The following is a 16,807-nucleotide window of genomic DNA, read 5'->3' on the forward strand; positions in this document are numbered from 1 at the left end:
TTTCTATATCCCAAATGGATATATTGCGTTTTTGCAAAGTAATATTAATGGATGAAAAAGTAAAAATAATTAGGAACACTTAAATGAAATAAGCACATTGCCTATTATAATTAAATGTATAAAAGGAGTTAGTTAACAAAAGCCATATCGATATCGTAACTGTTTAGAAAAGCACATTTTCTTACGTGGTAACCAAAACGGTAAAGTCATGAACGTTCGTGGAACAAAGTTGGGGAGTCCTTTTCTTAAAGCCCCGGCATACGCTTTTTGTTCGTAAGGAGATAATCTAAAATAAAGTATTCCTCGAATATGAGCCAAGTTACCAAATTCCTTCATGTTTAAACTGCAATCTTTATAACACGCGGTGACATTAAAATTTGTTCATAAAAACAAGATGAAAGCATTTTTTTCTTTGGTGTCATTCTAAAAAGGTTTATTTAATTGAAACGTTAAAAATATATAGCTGCAATAATTGTAAAAAGGTAGTGTTAAACCCGAGGAATAAAATTATAATAATCAGACAAAAACAACCGATATACTACGGACTTCTCGAGCAAAATGACTTGTTAAGCTTGCAACACATCTTTCACGAGAATTCTCGCGATATTAGTATTACTGAAACCGGTGTACTGTACTATAGGTACACGCGCGGCATGGCGAGGTAAAGAGGGAACATTATCGCTCCACCATACGCTACCATTCCGTCAGTTTACCGACGACGCTCAGACTTCACTACGCTTTTTTAAGTCCTCATAGCGAAACATCCATCCAAAACAAATAACGGTTTAGCGGGGCTACGTAATCCAGCAAAATATTATGCAACCAAGGTATAACTAAAAATAGAGATTTTTTCTGACAGTGAAAAATAGTAACCACAATTTTATTATTGATTATATTTGATAAGAGATGCATTTTTAACAATTGAAGTGCAGACTTTTTATGGAAAGCACTTTTCTAAAACATCTCAGAATTGGCAAATGGGAACAATTACTTCATGATTGTGCGAGTGAGACGACAAACTGCAGCTGCTCTGGTTACACGTAGAAACTCCGTAACAGTTCTTGATAATTTATGTATTAGAGAGCTGAACCTGCCACTGTAAATCCTTAGAGAAATTTATTTAAACTAACCAATACACACTGATAATACACAGGTTCTAAATAAAAAAGGTACTCTTGTTAAATAATTTCATTTACTAAGCTTTTATAACATTAAAAATGCACAATTAACATGTAAATGGGTGAACCATTGTTTTTAATGTACAAGTAGGCCAAAGAAACCTAACAGCGATACAATAAATTATGGAAATATTGTAACATAACTGTGCCCTTTTAAACATAAAAAGTGCAATACGGACGTCGTACTATTGCTATATTGAAGCACATAGCGTTAATTTGTTACTCAACGTTGCTAAAAATGGTTAACGTTTTTTTTAGGTTAGCTCAACACGAATGGATAAACAGACTGTCATTAAATACTGTTATGGTCACGCGAAAATGAATTACTTCAGCTGATTGTTTTATTAAAATCTTAGCATTTCTAAAAATCTCACAACATGTGATGAAAACAATGTCACTGCAAAATAGCTTCACTTTTTAATTTTATGTGGATGTCTTATGATCAATATCAAATTCTGAAAATCAATATCCCCAAACTACAAATACAGAATTACCATGTGATTCTATGAACTATATGTATCAGAAAGTAACAGAGTACACTACAGAAATGTTTGAATGTTTATTGCATAATAGTGCATCAGGCATTTACATAAAATTTCACAGGAGACATAGAATCTATCTTGAGACTTTTATAACATACTTTATTTCTTCACTTATCCCTACAAGCATGTTGCAGGCATAAATCATACAATGTTAATTATGAAATAAGAACTTAACTCATCTCGACAAAATATCCTATAGGATATACGGAAACACTAGTAATGGTTTTATAAACAAATGTCCAACTAATTAATTCACTAATACTCAAACGAATTGCATTACAATTGAACTAATATGTGATGAACGCATAAACACCCATGTCGCGTTAACAGTAACTAAAGTCTCAATACTACTCGGAGCATTTATTAATAATTTCTATGTGTACATATATAACAATATATTCGTTCTGATAATTTACAATTCAATAAACAGCATACACATTGTAACACATGAGATGTGACAAACTAGTTGTCAGAGTAAAAATAAATATTCGCTAATGTACCAAAACGAGCAGAGGTGAATATGGTATAGAGTGAGTGTTTGCACACATAAGACTAAATAATAGGAATGCATGATATATTTTTAAACAAATTAAGTACGTCAATCATAATTGTGAATCAATTTTAGATACGTTTTGAAATAACAGAAAGAGTAAATTGAAAAGTAAATAAATATAAATGAAATAAAAACTTTAATTGCGGAATTGTGTATTTGAGAAGTATTAAATTAAAAATAACTGCAATTGTGCTTGAAAAAAAAATTGTTTAATATTTGTAATTATATAAAAACAATGAATACATTTTTATAGGAATAAAAGTGAATTATTTAGTCTTATGTTTATGTGTGTAATGAAGTGTCAATGAAACAAGTTTGAGTTAAGTAGGCGGAACTATTCAACATCCATTTGCTCTTGAGATGGCTGCGATTGAGCTGATGAAGAATCTTGGTTGGTCGCTGGTTGGCCATCTCCAGATGTGTTATTGGCTGGTGGTGGTGGTGGGGTTTTCTCCTTCGGCTTCGGTTTGTTGAGGGTAGCATTCACCAGAGTTTCAAAGTTCTGTAGTAAATAATGAGTTAATTTATAAGTCAGTATAATTTAATAGGGAGTTAATTTATTAGGGAGTACAGGTAAGCTGTAGTCAGATGTGATGATTTTGTTAGTTTTAATTTTAAAAACCTTACATCAGTGGCGTAGCTATGGTATTTGGGGCCTGGGGTAGATTGGGGTTTGGTGCCCCCCCCCCCCCCTAAAGAGTCTAAATAATTTCAAAATTCACAACACAATGTAGTTAATATATATTTTTTTGGTTCAAAATAATAATAAATATGTATAAAATAACATTAAATCTTAATAAAATTTATTGGGAAAATTTAAAAACGAACATTCCTCGCTTTTTGGCCTGCAAAGTCATTAATCACATTGTCAAAATCAATAGTGTCGACTAGTTCATGTTCTATTGACATTATTGCAAAATTATTTAATCTATCATTAAACAATCTTGCAATAATGTAATAATTTATTATTTTGTCATTTAGGTCCCTTTTAAATAACACTTTATGTGTTTTGTGATTGAAAGGCTTATTAAACACTGTTTATATTATATTTTTGTAACTGTTTAGTTTTTTTGAATGTTCATATTATTTAACAACTTTTTTAGCACAAAAATAGTAAAATTTGATATTATTTTTATGTTATTTACTTTAAATTATTGTTTTCATTTTTCTTTTAACATTTCATTATTCATCATTCAAAAAAAAAAAAAAATTTTTAACTTTGGTGCCCCCCCTGCTTGTGGTGCCTGGTGCGGCTGCCCCGCTCGCTACCCCCTAGCTACGCCACTGCCTTACATGATTTTTTAATACAATTACAAGTAGCGAATTTACAGACTTATATGCTGACATTCGAGACATTAATGAAATTTTTTAAATGGACCTATCTTAGGTCCATTTAAATACCTGTATTTGTTACTCTTTCTTTGCCATGTTTACTTAATCGTGTTAAAAAAGTGTAATGGCAAAAACTTATAATTTATATGCAAGCCACAGTTATCAAAGTATAAAGTCTAATTCTTGTGATGGAAATATAACAAGATAATTATCAAAATCTGTAGAATTTGTGTAAATGATCTTTACTAACCTGTCTTTCTAGACGTATTTGGTGTGTGGTGTGAGGAGGTTGCTGATACCGCGGGGTGTGTGCCAATGTTTGGCGAGTGTTCTCAAGCCAATTCAGTGCATTCTTAGTTGCCTCCACTACTTTCTGTATATCAGCTTCAGCTAAATGCGAATACTTAGCGTCGCCGGACCTATTGGTTGAAAAATTTATAACATTTTTATTTGTTTTGAGATATACAGTACAGTAAAAGTAGACATGAAACATTATTCTATACACTTAAGGTTAGCCATAATATACTGTCTATCATGAAGATTAAATTAATAGAAAAGGCCTCAAAACTCATATGCTAAACTAATTAATCAAGCAGTAACCAAAAATATTGTACTATATATAAAGTAAAAAATGGCTTAATTATTGCAACAATCAATTTTTTAAAAAATATGACTATCACTATGATTTATAAGTTCTCAATGCAAAATCTGTTAAAATCTATAACACAAACACCATTACAAGATCTTATTAGATATAATATAGTATTATTATTATCGTTAATATATTTTACATGAGAAAAAACCGACAATTCGATGATTATTTCATAACCAGCATACCTATCAAAATACTTCATTAGTTGTGTTATGTTATACCTAATTTTATACACATACAGAGACAAAATTATTTACTTACTTACATACTTATGTACATATTTAAATAAGCTTCTAAAGTAATAAATTTACAAATAGGGGATTATTGAACAAAATAAGAAACTGCAAAACATATAGTCTTTACTTCATTAAAAAATTTACCTGTACAGGTCAACAGCTTTATTAGTTAATTGAATAGCTAATGCAAAATCATCTAAAGCTCCAGGACGCAACTCGAACTCCAAGCGTCGCTGCTTGATGGGTTCGCCTTCTGTTCGCAGCTCTGATAATTTATCACTGTACACCTACATAATACATAAATAAATTTAATAAAATAAATTATAAAATTTGCCACAAGCAAATGTTATTATATTAAATTTTGACAAAGTGCAAATCTAGAAGACTATCTTTATTGAATTCTGAATATATTATATTGTAGTTTTCAATTTTTTTTCCATTCAACTGACATTCACTGCTGCCCAAGAAACAGGGCACCAAGGGTTCCCTGGGAAGTTTCGTCTTAGGCTGCTATATATTACTATTCTATCGAATTGGTAGTGACTAGACCCAAAATTACCCATGACGGAACTTCGACATGGGGCTTATTATTCCGATACAAGGGCGCCCGTCAGAACTTCTTTCAGTTATAGATGTAGAGAATGTATGAATATACAGAATTTGAAATGTAAAAACAACATGATGATAGTGATAAATAAACTGAAGAAGATTATGGTACTAAATATTCCGAAACAATGTTCATACTGACTTGTCTATTTTGATCTTCTCCCTCATCATAGAGCCATTGTTCAAGCCCATCAAGTTGGCTCACAAGCCGATGGCGCTGATCGTCAGCAACAAAATCATGGAGTGTTTCTCCCTCAGATAATTTTCCACGCAATTCATACACATACTCTTCAAGAGCGTTGCGGGCATCTGCACGTTCCTTCTCCTGCCGATCTTGAGCTTGCATTTTGCCCTATAAATATATTATATCATGATAGCAGGATTGAAATAGTCAATAAAAATTTCTAAATTCTAATATCTCTTTATCATTATATCAGCCGATAGACGTCCATTGCAAGACTTAGATCTCTCCTAAAGTTTGCCACAATGATCGGTTTTACGCTGTCTGCATTCAGCTACTTCCCTCGACCTTAATTATGTCGTTGGTCCCCCTAATGGCGATCAAGAGCCAGTAAATGCATCTAGGATGCATTTACTGGCTCTTAATCGCCACGCGAGAAGATTTCTTACATGGTATGTATGAATGGAGAAACAAAAAACCTGTTTTAATGTTAAGCCAAATTTTGTTATTCTTACCTCTTGTTCCATGTAGGAGTTAAGTTCTTGCTGCGAATAACCATGTGTACGAGTATCAATGGGAAGCTCAACAGTCTTAACAAGCACTTTCTTTGCTTTATCTTTTGATTTATCCTTTTTATCATCAGCACTCTCCTGTAAGTAAACAACCAAAGTTCATAACTTTAAGATTATAAAAATCCCCACCACCGTCACAGCTTGGAAGTTTAATTCATTCAAATTTAAAGCAAATCTTATATAAGCTATGTTATAGATATTTCCAAGCAATGCGATGACCCATTTGCACCTAAATACACAATTATAAGCAATATAATAATAGTATAACAATCATACACCCCATAATCACTCATTAGAACAAATAGGAAAAACAAAACAATACTGTGGGTATAACAAAAACATGCGTGGACACAGAGTAACTTCGCTGAAACTTCAAACAAAATATACATCTTCAAAATCATTTAAAAGCCTCATGAGAATACTGTGCAAATGGGGCCTCATAATGAGGGTGGGGACAATGCAACACTTGTGATGTTTGTTGCCTTTTAGAGTTATGAATGCACACTATAAATATACTAAATATCAATATTAAATATTAATAAAAATATATACATAAAAAATAGATTCAATAATAAAAATGTAGTGTATACTGAAGTTTTTGTTTGATTCTATATATACAGAGATAAATACATAAGCAAAGATGAGTCTATGTTAAAATGTATGAAGTTGTAAATAATGTCTGGCAACAAACATCACAACCAATCGACAAACGCTCTACCATCACATACCCCGCTGAACCACTGGCCTACTCTCTGTGTCCACGATTGTTTTTGTTGCGGCTCGCCTTTCATTTCATCTTCTCTCACCTCTTGGCTCTCCGGGCCGTTTTGCTGTGTATCTTGAGCCCCCCCATTAGTATCCATAGGTGCTTCTTGGTTGTTCTGATTTTCATTCACGTTTTCCATGTCTACATTGTCATTTTGAGAAGAATCTTGTTTTTTCTCAACAAGAGATGCAGAAGCAACCGTAATGATACCATGAATGTTCACTCTGACTTTAAGTTTTACTTTCTGTGATTCACCTTCTGCAGTTGGTTGAACATCACGAATATTCCATTGTCCTATATGAAAAGGAAGAATCAATCAGACTTATTTGTTAATGGGTGTTTTATAATCTTTTAAAAATTGTACTTAATCTTACCAATGAAAGAATCTGGGTAAGGCACTTGGTCTGAATAGTAAGCACTGACAGAAAAAGGCTCCTTCCTGTAGAAGGTCAGCATCTTTGAAAATGGAGATGCATGGAAAGCTGGGAAAACCTGTAATAAATTAAGGTTACATAAATATAAATTTACAATAGTATAATGATGATTTAATGGTGGTTAATGACAATATCTTTCATATATCATTAAAATTTGGTGATTATTATATGTATTGGTACCAGACAGTAGTAGTAGTTCTTATAGTAAATGTATTTTGGTATTGGTATTCATATCTTCTTTCATTTTTCTTAGAAAATAATAGAGTTAAATTAAGAAAAAGAAACTATTTTCCTGAGATGATGATATTCCCTAGTATGTGTAGTTTCTCTCTCTTTTGTCTCTTTACATATCCATATTTTTTCGATATAAATGTGCTTTAATATCAAAAGCACTGCAACTTTTATACCAATATTAATCTTGTCTTCCATTTTAATAATTTTTGAGGGGGTTATATACTTGTTTTATATTTTTAATATTCTACATATCTTACCTCCATATCACCGTCTTCTCCTCTCGCAGCATCCCAAGCGAGGCGCACCGCATACGGCTGAACATCGGTAATATTAAACTCTCGGACACGAACTGCAGGACTTAACATAGCGCATTGCAAAGCTGCACCACGGGCTACTGATTCATCCTGAAATGTTATAATGATTTTTAATAATGATTAAAACAATTTTGTATTATAAAATATCAATATTACGTGTAAAAGTATACAAAAATATATAAACTCTTCCAAATTGTGCTGGTATAGAACTATAATTGCATTTGTATAGAGACTTCACTGATTAAATAATATTGCATAAGATTTTAAATTATTGTTTTATTATTTTAATACCTGGTTCAATGTAGTCGAAGCATGTTTTCCAAACACTTGTTCAATCAAGCTTTTCACTGCAGGAATTCTGGTGGACCCGCCCACAACCTCTACAGCAGAGATATCTTCAGGCCTCATTTCTAGAAAAGGAAAAGTAAAATTTAACTTGAGTTTGTTAAATGGTAATATTGAAGGATTTCTTTGTGTAAAAACAATTTACATTTGATCTGTAGTGTGTGTAGTAGAAAAAAACTTTGATTTACAGTGTCTACTTTTTATATGTGGATTTATTTATCTTTTTTACAACTTGTGTAATGGCAGATTTAATGCTTTATAGGCATTGTCTGTAAGTCAATCCAATCAACTGAATCAACAAGAAAGTCAAGTACAGAGAAACAAAGAAAGAATATTAATAACTGTAGACATACTAGCATTGTGCAGGAGGGCTCTCAGTGTCCTTTCGACTCTGGTGAAAGTCTCTCCACATAGCTGTTCCATTTGGGCACGCTGCATATCACCAGAAACATCACGTTCCTCCATGAAACATTCAATGTTAAGAGGCAGACGGGTACTGTTTGCAGACATTTGCTTTTTTAATTTCTCAACTTCTTGCAACAGACGCAAGAAAGCCCTGTAATTAAAATTTCACTTAAATTATCTAATGAATAAAATTTAATATGGATTGTAGAAATCAGCATTTATGGCAGGTTTTACTTTTGTATTTTCATAAAAACAAGAAAGTAAGTGGTTAAGCCACATTGAAATTTAGAAAAAGGATTAATTACCTCTGATTTTTCTTGGGATCCAACTTATACCTTGTCAAGAAATCTTGACAGAAATATTCAGCTAATGCCATATCTATGTCTCTTCCACCACAGTATGGATCAGTGGCTGTAGCTAAGACACGAAGTTTACCTTTGTTAAACGCACAAGCTGCTACCTAGAAAATATAAAAGATAGTTGTAAAAACAAGAAAACAGAACTATAATTTTATATAATATAAATTTAACATTTATGGTATGAATTATTATTTTGCAGAATTTAAAATAATACTAACTTGAAGAGATGTATAACCAAAATCAACAAAAACTACATTTCTTGGTTTTTCTTCAGGTGCTGGCAAATCTTGTTTATAAATACCATATGTAAGGGCAGTGGCAGTGGTTTCATTCATAAGACGCAGCACGTTAAGACCTAAAAACAATTTTTCTTAATATTATTAACTATTTACATTACGAATAATAAACAGATCAAACAAGTTTGAACTTAAGATGCATTTTTTTGGGTGTTTATAGAACATTAACAAATAGTCCTAACTACTTTTGTCAAATGATGGAACTGACAATTTAGACATTTCTAAACTTTATGTGAAAAGAGTATTTCATCTCAGGAGATAAGGTATAGTTAGGATGTATTCTAAGAATTTATACTTGTTTGAACTTTCAGCCTATTTATTTTACCTTATGAAGCACAATATAGATAAAAAAATATAGTACATAACATATCCTTATTTTTGACTAAAAGGAAATAATCAATTCCTTAGAACTACAATCCTTTATTAAGTGCCATTTGTGTTTGGAAATATGTTACTAACTTTAGGTAAATCTCGTACTTTAATATGAACTTAAATATTAAATAATAAAAAATGCTAAAGCATTTACACTCATTTTTAATCACCCATATTCACAAATAGAACACATAACACAATGTCAAATTAAAGATGATGTAATTTGAAAGAATAAGGTTAAAAGGTTGTTTCTACAAAGAGTATATGTAATCAATGCATTTCTAAATGAATGAGGAGATTCTCATATGTTAAATGACTTCATTTTAGAAGATCATCTATTTAAAGATGAGTCGAACATAGTTAATTCAATATGGATAAAACATGTTACATAAGAAAATGCTAATTATTATTTATCCTTGAAACAAAATTTCTTTTTGAAAAAATTAAATGTCTATAGAATGTTCTATAGACAATGTAAAGTAACAAAAATCAAATTAGATTTTTATATTTCACATACATTTTACAATTTGGGTTATTTTCAGTAATAAACTGCCATTTTAATAAAATGTATTAAAGTTTATTTTTTTAGTAATAAAAATAAAATGAGAATAATTTTAAATATCAACTAAAACTAAGTTTTTTTTAAATTTAAAAACAATTTTTCACATTTTACATATATTTCTTTAATGTTACCTATCTGGTATTGTTTTTGCTATAATTGCCAGAATTTGTTATAAGGCCAGTCTGATCCAATTAGAAAGTTTATTTGTCAAGATTGTCTCATTAGAGCACAGAAATAAACTTTATGTTGTGGTTGGTAACCAACCACCAAAGGTTTGTTGAAAAAACACTAAATTATATAAAAGAAAAATGTAAATCTGGAAAATAATCTTACCTGATATTGCAGCAGCATCCAGCAAAGCATTTCTTTCAGCATTTGTAAAGTAGCTTGGGACAGAAATTACACAGTCATTGATCTGTGTTTGTAATGCTGTTGATGCTATATCCTTCAGCTTTGTAAAAAGCATTGCTGTAATCTGTAGTGAAAAATATTATTTCATATAAAAAAGAAGGTTAAGTCTTAAAAGAATAATACTATGATACTTTTATTCAACTTTAGAATTCTTATAAGTGTCAAGGTCTCACATGTCAATCAAAGAGCAACATAACCTAATAAGAACTGAGTATGTTGAATTGAATTTTTTATATATAAGGATTATAATTATAAAGATTTTCAGTATATTAAATACAATTGTATTAATAAGAATAATTATACCTGTTCTGGGCTAAAAATGTTATCTTCGCCGAGATAATTAACCCTGATGCCGATGCCACCATCTCCCCTCTGTTCTACTTTAAATGGAAAATGCTTCAACTCTTTTTGTACGTGTGGATCTGAAAACTTTCGACCTAAAAGCCTCTTGAATCCAAAAACAGTGTTTTTCATGTTTGTCACCATTTGGTTCTTTGCTGCTACTCCTAGGATCCGATTCTTCGGTGAAAAGGCGACACATGATCTATAATTATCAAATATGTAATTAATTATTTTAGTCATAATTAATATAATTTAAATCAAATTCTAAATGTTGTGACGGATTTTACATTCGTAAAATGCCTTAGTCATTGCGCGAGAGCGAAATCTATATTATAAAAATTATTAAATTACTTCGTCCAAGGAAGGAAAAATTAAACATACATTTTTTGATAAATATGCTTATGATGTGCTTTTTAATTGAATTTAAATAATCAGAGAAAATTTTTAAGCCGTCATTTGTCAAGGAAACATGTCAAAAAAATAACCAAAAATGATAAATGGAAAATTGCTAAGTATTAAGTAGTAAAGCAAATGTTAGTAAAATTTATAATAAAGTATTACTCACGGAGTACCCCTTAAACTATAGTCGTTGGCTATTGTCTCAATGCCACCTGCTTTTGCTACAGCAATATAACACGATTCATTACCGAAATCAATACCTATTACGGACATTGCGGCCATTCTTTATCACTAATTGCAGTTAAAACTCCAAGTTTTCTTTAATTACTAATAATCAGTATACAAAAACACGTTGTTCTCTGACGACAATCAATCAATCAATTGCAGAAATGAACGCCGGCTTAATCGCAAGACTTTAGCACTGCACTACAGACAGTACAAATTCAATGTATGTCCATCCGTCTAGAGGAGGTACCCGAATTTTCTAGAAGCACAGATAATATAATGAAACAAATGTTTTAATATCTGTTTCATAAAATACTATAAATACATGACTATGAAATTTATATTTAAATTTAAGAAAATACCATTACATTAAAACTAAAATATTAATCGATCGTATTATGAAGTGACGAATGTTAAAAAAAAATTTCTGATCATCAAAGACCGAATGGGTTAAATCTTCAATCAGACAACTCATAAAAATTGCAGACATAGTAGTTTTATAAATAATTACTATACTTCGATGAGATCGTGAAACAATACATTATTTTTCGTCCAAGATTAAATTTCTAGGAATGTGTTCTTGGGTACACAACATTACCCTTTAGAGTTCCTGTAGCTATAATGTTCGTAATCTATCGTATGCGGGGCAGTATGAATTGATGGATCGTCTATTGAGTTTTTGGATCTAGTTTTGTTGGTTTTCATTGCTTATTTGAATAGAAAAATCTTACTCTGTTCATTATTTCCGAGAGATAAAACCGATAACCTGCAATATTATTAACATTATACCACTGTTCTAAAACTAGACTACTACTATTTATCTCTGGCTCTCCAAATTTGAAATTATATAACAATATTTTATATATAACAAAAATTATAAAACATATACTATGTGTCCTAACTTTCAGAAAACTGAATAGAAATTCCACAGAAAAATTATTTTTGGTTAAAATTAAATTATCACGGTAATTGTATTTTGTATTATATTATCGGTAGTAAAGAAATTTACACCAGATTTTTTTATTTTATTAGTAGATATTATTTAATCAGTTCTCTATAAACTATTTAATAATTTAGTTAACAAATTCAATTAGTCATTGTTTCCTTCTTAAGAAGAAATAATGCTTATTTACGCATATGTAAGTTCGCGCAAAATTGTATTGTAATATGATTTGTCGTTAAGGAATGACTACTGCATAGCGTTATGTTCGCTTACTTTGCGGGGTCACCTTCAAGTTAACGCTCGCTTTTCCATTCAAGAGCAATTACGAATTCAATCGTTATCACGCTCTATTTAATATTCTTTCAGAATTTCAGGTGCATTAAGAAGTTATAATGAGTAGTGAACCTTCAGCAAAACGTACGAAAATGAGCGTTCTTGATCAGTTAAAACAATTTTCCACTGTTGTGGCCGATACCGGAGATTTTGAAGGTTAGGATTATTATTCCTTTAATTATTTATTTTTATGTACAACTTTTTTTAAAAAGTGCTTCTGAGAAAATTTTTATTAACTATATTGGCAAATATTTATATTTTTAATTAGCTATGAAAGCATACAAGCCTACAGATGCCACAACTAATCCAAGCCTTATCCTTTCTGCTGCTGGAATGGAACAATATCAGCATTTACTTGACAAAGCTATTAAATATGGAAAAGACTGTGGAGGGTAAGATTTCTTTTCTATATCTCTATCATTTGAAAAAGACAATTTTGAAAAGATTCCTTGTAATAATCTTTTAAACTGAATTTGCTGTTAATACATTTGTTTGTTTGTTTAAAATTTATCTTTTTCTTTTCAGAACTGTTGAGGAGCAACTTGCTGAAGTATTGGATATGCTAAGTGTATTATTTGGTTGTGAAATTCTAAAAATTATACCTGGAAGAGTTTCTGTAGAGGTCGATGCCAGGTATATTTATTTTATTTCATTTTTCAAGTTATTTTAGTGGAATACTATAAGCATTTTTGTTATGTAAATTAAAAACAAAAATTGTTGGTGATGCAATTGCTGGGTATTTCTTATTTGACACATTTTCTCTTAAACCACAGTGGTACAATAAGGTAATACCTGTTGGTAAGTGATAATAATTGTTCATAATAACCTGACGCCATATTTCCTTTGGAAGTCATTAGGAAACATTGTGTCAGACTAAATACTTGATAGTGCATTAATTACTTGTGCAATGGTAGCCCAGCAGAGACAACTTACCAGAGAACTGAGACTTGCAATTGTAGGTCGCCGGTCCTCTGTTATATTCCCCCATTAATATGTTTGGGGGACTCCTAAGCCTTGCAGTGGACATTCGTGGACTGAAACAGAAACAACAAATACTACTTAAGAGGAAGTGTCATAAGCTTTACATAAATAGACACATTATTTAAATTAAAATGAGCATACAGCTTTTTAAGATATATTCCTCCTTACTGTTGTGTATTTATATAAGGTATAAATTGTTTCTATGGTAAATAGCCCACTGTAAATAGGTCAATATAATGCATCTCATTTTTCTAATTCCTAAAAAGACAATAGGCAGTGACACAATATATATCAGTTTATAGTGTTACTGAAAGTGCAGTACCCCATATTAGGAAAGCGCCAAGTGGAGGCCGAAGAAAAAAAGAGCATGAGTGCCAGGGGAGCGTTGATAGCAGACTAATGGAACAGACAGGCCAATACTTTCCCCATCCCTCTAACATATTTTTGTCACATGTTTATTTATAGGTTATCATTTGATAAGGAAGCCAGCATGACCAAGGCAATTAAACTGATTAGCATGTTTGCTGAACAAGGCATAAAAAAAGAGAGGATTTTAATCAAATTAGCATCTACATGGGAAGGCATTCAAGCAGCTAAGTATGTATGAGACATGTGTTTTTGGTATGTTATGATCACATTTAGGATATTTCAAAACATACATTATAATTATAATAACATGAATTGAACTCTGTAGTTATAGAAGGTATCGTTATTTTGGACAAATTTAAGGATGCAAATGTACAAGAGAGACTGTTTCTTGTGTGGGTAACCTAAATAGAGTTTTTGTTGTTAATCTATCTATTAGATTTTCCATGAAACAAAATTTTAGGTAAACATTTGAATATATGATTTCTGCCTAAAAAGTTTTTATAGAATGTAGGTACAGGACTAATAAATGTTGTTAAGAAATCATTAAAATAATTTTCTTTTTAAGAATGTTATGTGCTTACTTGTTAAAGTCATATCAAGTATTTGTAATTTTTGTTAAGGTAAAAAATGTTTTATTTATTTATTATTGGATAACAACAATAACAGAAATAAATAATACCTGACATTTAATTTGACACGTAAATAAGAGCAAGGTATTTATTTATTTTGTAAAGCATTATCTTTGTCCCTTGCATTCATCAAGCAGACTGAGCACTGTGATAAAGACAACAATCTTCTAAATTGAACCTGACCAATCTTAGCCACAAGTCTTACTCAGCGGCTCTATGTGCCAAATCAAATGCCAGACACTGTATTTTCATTGTAATAGTATGATGAATAATAAGTATTTGTTACATAATTATGAGAAGTGTATTAATTCTATACATTGTATCATGATACTTTTTAGAGAACTTGAGAAAAAACATGGAATTCACTGTAATCTCACTCTACTATTCTCGTTATATCAAGCTATTGCATGTGCTGAAGCAAATGTTACCCTAATATCACCATTTGTTGGGCGTATTTTGGACTGGTGAGTAAATGCTCTGGATGAATTATTTTTGCTTTACTTCTAACAATAACAGTCTAATGCTACATAATTGGAGGATACACAGAACAAATATTAATTTATTTCCTCAAATTTGAATGGCCATTAATTTAAAAGTAATGTTTAGTGATGGAATTATGAAAGTTACTGGATATCATATTTTTTTGGGCAATTAATTATAATCTTGGGTATATTATAAATGGGTTATGTGTTAATGATTTATTCATTATTGTCACTACAGGTTCAAAGAACATACAAAAAATACATATGAAGCCAAGGATGACCCTGGTGTTTTGTCTGTTACTCGTGTATATAACTATTACAAGAAGTTTGGTTACAACACCCAAGTTATGGGGGCATCATTCCGTAATACTGGTGAGATTCGGGAACTGGCTGGTTGTGATTTACTAACCATTAGCCCTAAATTACTACAGGAGTTGGCTAACAGTGAAGAGCCTTTGAAGAGAGTAAGTAAAATTGGTTTCTAGTTTTAACATTAGTATATGCAAATTTTAAAATGCATTAAAAACTTTTTAATAGCAGTAATATTCTTTGCAACAGAGGAAATACTTCTCTGTATAATTTCAATAAATAATACATATAATTTATAACCAGAGATCTGATACTTATTATCTGATCTGATCTTTACTTAAAAAATTGTTGGTTTATTATGCAAAGCAATTTTTTTATCGAAAAATCGCAGATTGCATATGGTCGAAAGACATAAATATTATTATTTGTATGTGCAAAACTGCAAAGTGGACTTGCTCATGTAGGCTCTTAAGGCATTTATATGAATTGCTGAACTATACATTACTTAATGTGTAATATAGATATTTTTATGAGTATAAGTATGGTTCTCAAGACACAGAGATAAATTTAATCTTAGCGACATAACTGGTTTTGCAAGAAATAACGCTAACAAAGTTGCATGATTTTTTTTTAATTTTTAGGCATTGGACCCAAAGGTTGCGGCAAAAAGTGATATAGAGAAGATATCGCTCACGGAAGCGCAGTTCCGTTGGCATTTGAATGAAGATCAAATGGCGACCGACAAATTGTCGGAAGGCATTCGAAAATTCGCAGCAGATACTAGAAAATTGGAGTCGCTCATTAAATCAATGCTGGCTAAAAAGTAAATGAGGCTTTACTTAATAGCTCGGGGAAAAATATTTGGGTGGATGTTGATTTAACTTTTTGGTTACTATTTTTATTTGTTTAATTTTTAAAATTTGCTTTTACCGTGGGGGACTTGGCATTCTCAATAATTTTTAATGTACCGTACTTAGTAATTGGTCCAATGTTTATTGCAGGATATATTGTTATTTATAAAGTGACACCAATTTTGTGCATAAGTAATAACATTTTACATTTTATATTTACATTATGTAATTTTTTAAATATATATCATTGTAAATTCAAACTTTTATTATTATATACAATAGAATTTAAGTATGTTTTTAGTAGTAAGAGTATGATTTATTGCAAAATGCAGTGCCTTCCTGTTTTGATACATTCCTACGCCAATATTTACGCGAATATTTGTACATTGCCAAATTTTTGAATTTATTAAATTTTATTAAAGCATACATGCCGTTTTAATTTTTTTTCCTTAACAGTTACGATAGTTTTAAATCAAACCATTCTATTTTATTATATCAGCTTGTCAATATCTCTTTTTCACGTAAATTTAATGACTTGTCACCCATGTTAAACTTAATTCAATAGAAGAAAAATGTGTGAAATCATTAGTCAAA

At 30.8% G+C, this 16,807-nt stretch overlaps 2 protein-coding genes across 4 annotated transcripts; one reads left to right on the forward strand and one right to left on the reverse strand.

Annotated features, from left to right (window-relative positions):
* Positions 1 to 1,175: 1,175 nt before the first annotated feature.
* On the reverse strand, positions 1,176 to 11,541 carry Hsp110 (heat shock protein 70Cb). 3 transcript variants are annotated; one of them, XM_068771459.1, is made up of 15 exons: positions 11,258 to 11,541; positions 10,654 to 10,894; positions 10,273 to 10,414; positions 8,928 to 9,064; positions 8,656 to 8,810; positions 8,299 to 8,501; positions 7,892 to 8,010; positions 7,544 to 7,690; positions 6,993 to 7,110; positions 6,659 to 6,912; positions 5,796 to 5,930; positions 5,242 to 5,451; positions 4,638 to 4,780; positions 3,856 to 4,024; positions 1,176 to 2,775 (listed from the first exon to the last, which is right to left on the reverse strand). In XM_068771459.1, exons 1-15 carry the CDS (start codon positions 11,371 to 11,373, stop codon positions 2,608 to 2,610), a joined length of 2,457 nt encoding a protein of 818 aa, XP_068627560.1. In that variant the 5' UTR covers positions 11,374 to 11,541; the 3' UTR covers positions 1,176 to 2,607. The 3 variants fall into 3 exon arrangements, with proteins under 3 accessions (XP_068627560.1, XP_068627559.1, XP_068627558.1); XM_068771458.1 differs by having other exon boundaries at positions 5,796 to 5,909; positions 6,581 to 6,912; XM_068771457.1 differs by having other exon boundaries at positions 6,581 to 6,912.
* A 959-nt stretch (positions 11,542 to 12,500) lies between these two features.
* On the forward strand, positions 12,501 to 16,639 carry Taldo (transaldolase). The gene is made up of 7 exons (XM_068771549.1): positions 12,501 to 12,748; positions 12,861 to 12,984; positions 13,118 to 13,225; positions 14,039 to 14,170; positions 14,910 to 15,035; positions 15,292 to 15,517; positions 16,004 to 16,639. Exons 1-7 carry the CDS (start codon positions 12,652 to 12,654, stop codon positions 16,187 to 16,189), a joined length of 999 nt encoding a protein of 332 aa, XP_068627650.1. The 5' UTR covers positions 12,501 to 12,651; the 3' UTR covers positions 16,190 to 16,639.
* Positions 16,640 to 16,807: the final 168 nt, after the last annotated feature.

The sequence above is a fragment of the Battus philenor genome, unplaced genomic scaffold (genome assembly GCF_028537555.1).
Source record: "Battus philenor isolate CCGP_79_NKW_IND1 unplaced genomic scaffold, ilBatPhil1.0.hap1 SCAF_4, whole genome shotgun sequence".
NCBI classification, from domain to species: domain Eukaryota; kingdom Metazoa; phylum Arthropoda; class Insecta; order Lepidoptera; family Papilionidae; genus Battus; species Battus philenor.

Excerpts from the sequence above, each read along its gene's own strand:
- Hsp110 (XM_068771457.1), bottom strand. The coding sequence starts at position 11,373 with ATGGCCGCAATGTCCGTAATAGGTATTGATTTCGGTAATGAATCGTGT. Across the intron at positions 6,913-6,992 it reads TTACCCAGATTCTTTCATTG|GACAATGGAATATTCGTGAT; the intron begins GTAAGATTAAGT and ends CTTTTCATATAG. Across the intron at positions 5,931-6,580 it reads TAGGCCAGTGGTTCAGCGGG|GAGAGTGCTGATGATAAAAA; the intron begins GTATGTGATGGT and ends GTTTACTTACAG.
- Taldo (XM_068771549.1), top strand. The coding sequence starts at position 12,652 with ATGAGTAGTGAACCTTCAGCAAAACGTACGAAAATGAGCGTTCTTGAT. Across the intron at positions 13,226-14,038 it reads TCTGTAGAGGTCGATGCCAG|GTTATCATTTGATAAGGAAG; the intron begins GTATATTTATTT and ends GTTTATTTATAG. Across the intron at positions 14,171-14,909 it reads GAAGGCATTCAAGCAGCTAA|AGAACTTGAGAAAAAACATG; the intron begins GTATGTATGAGA and ends GATACTTTTTAG.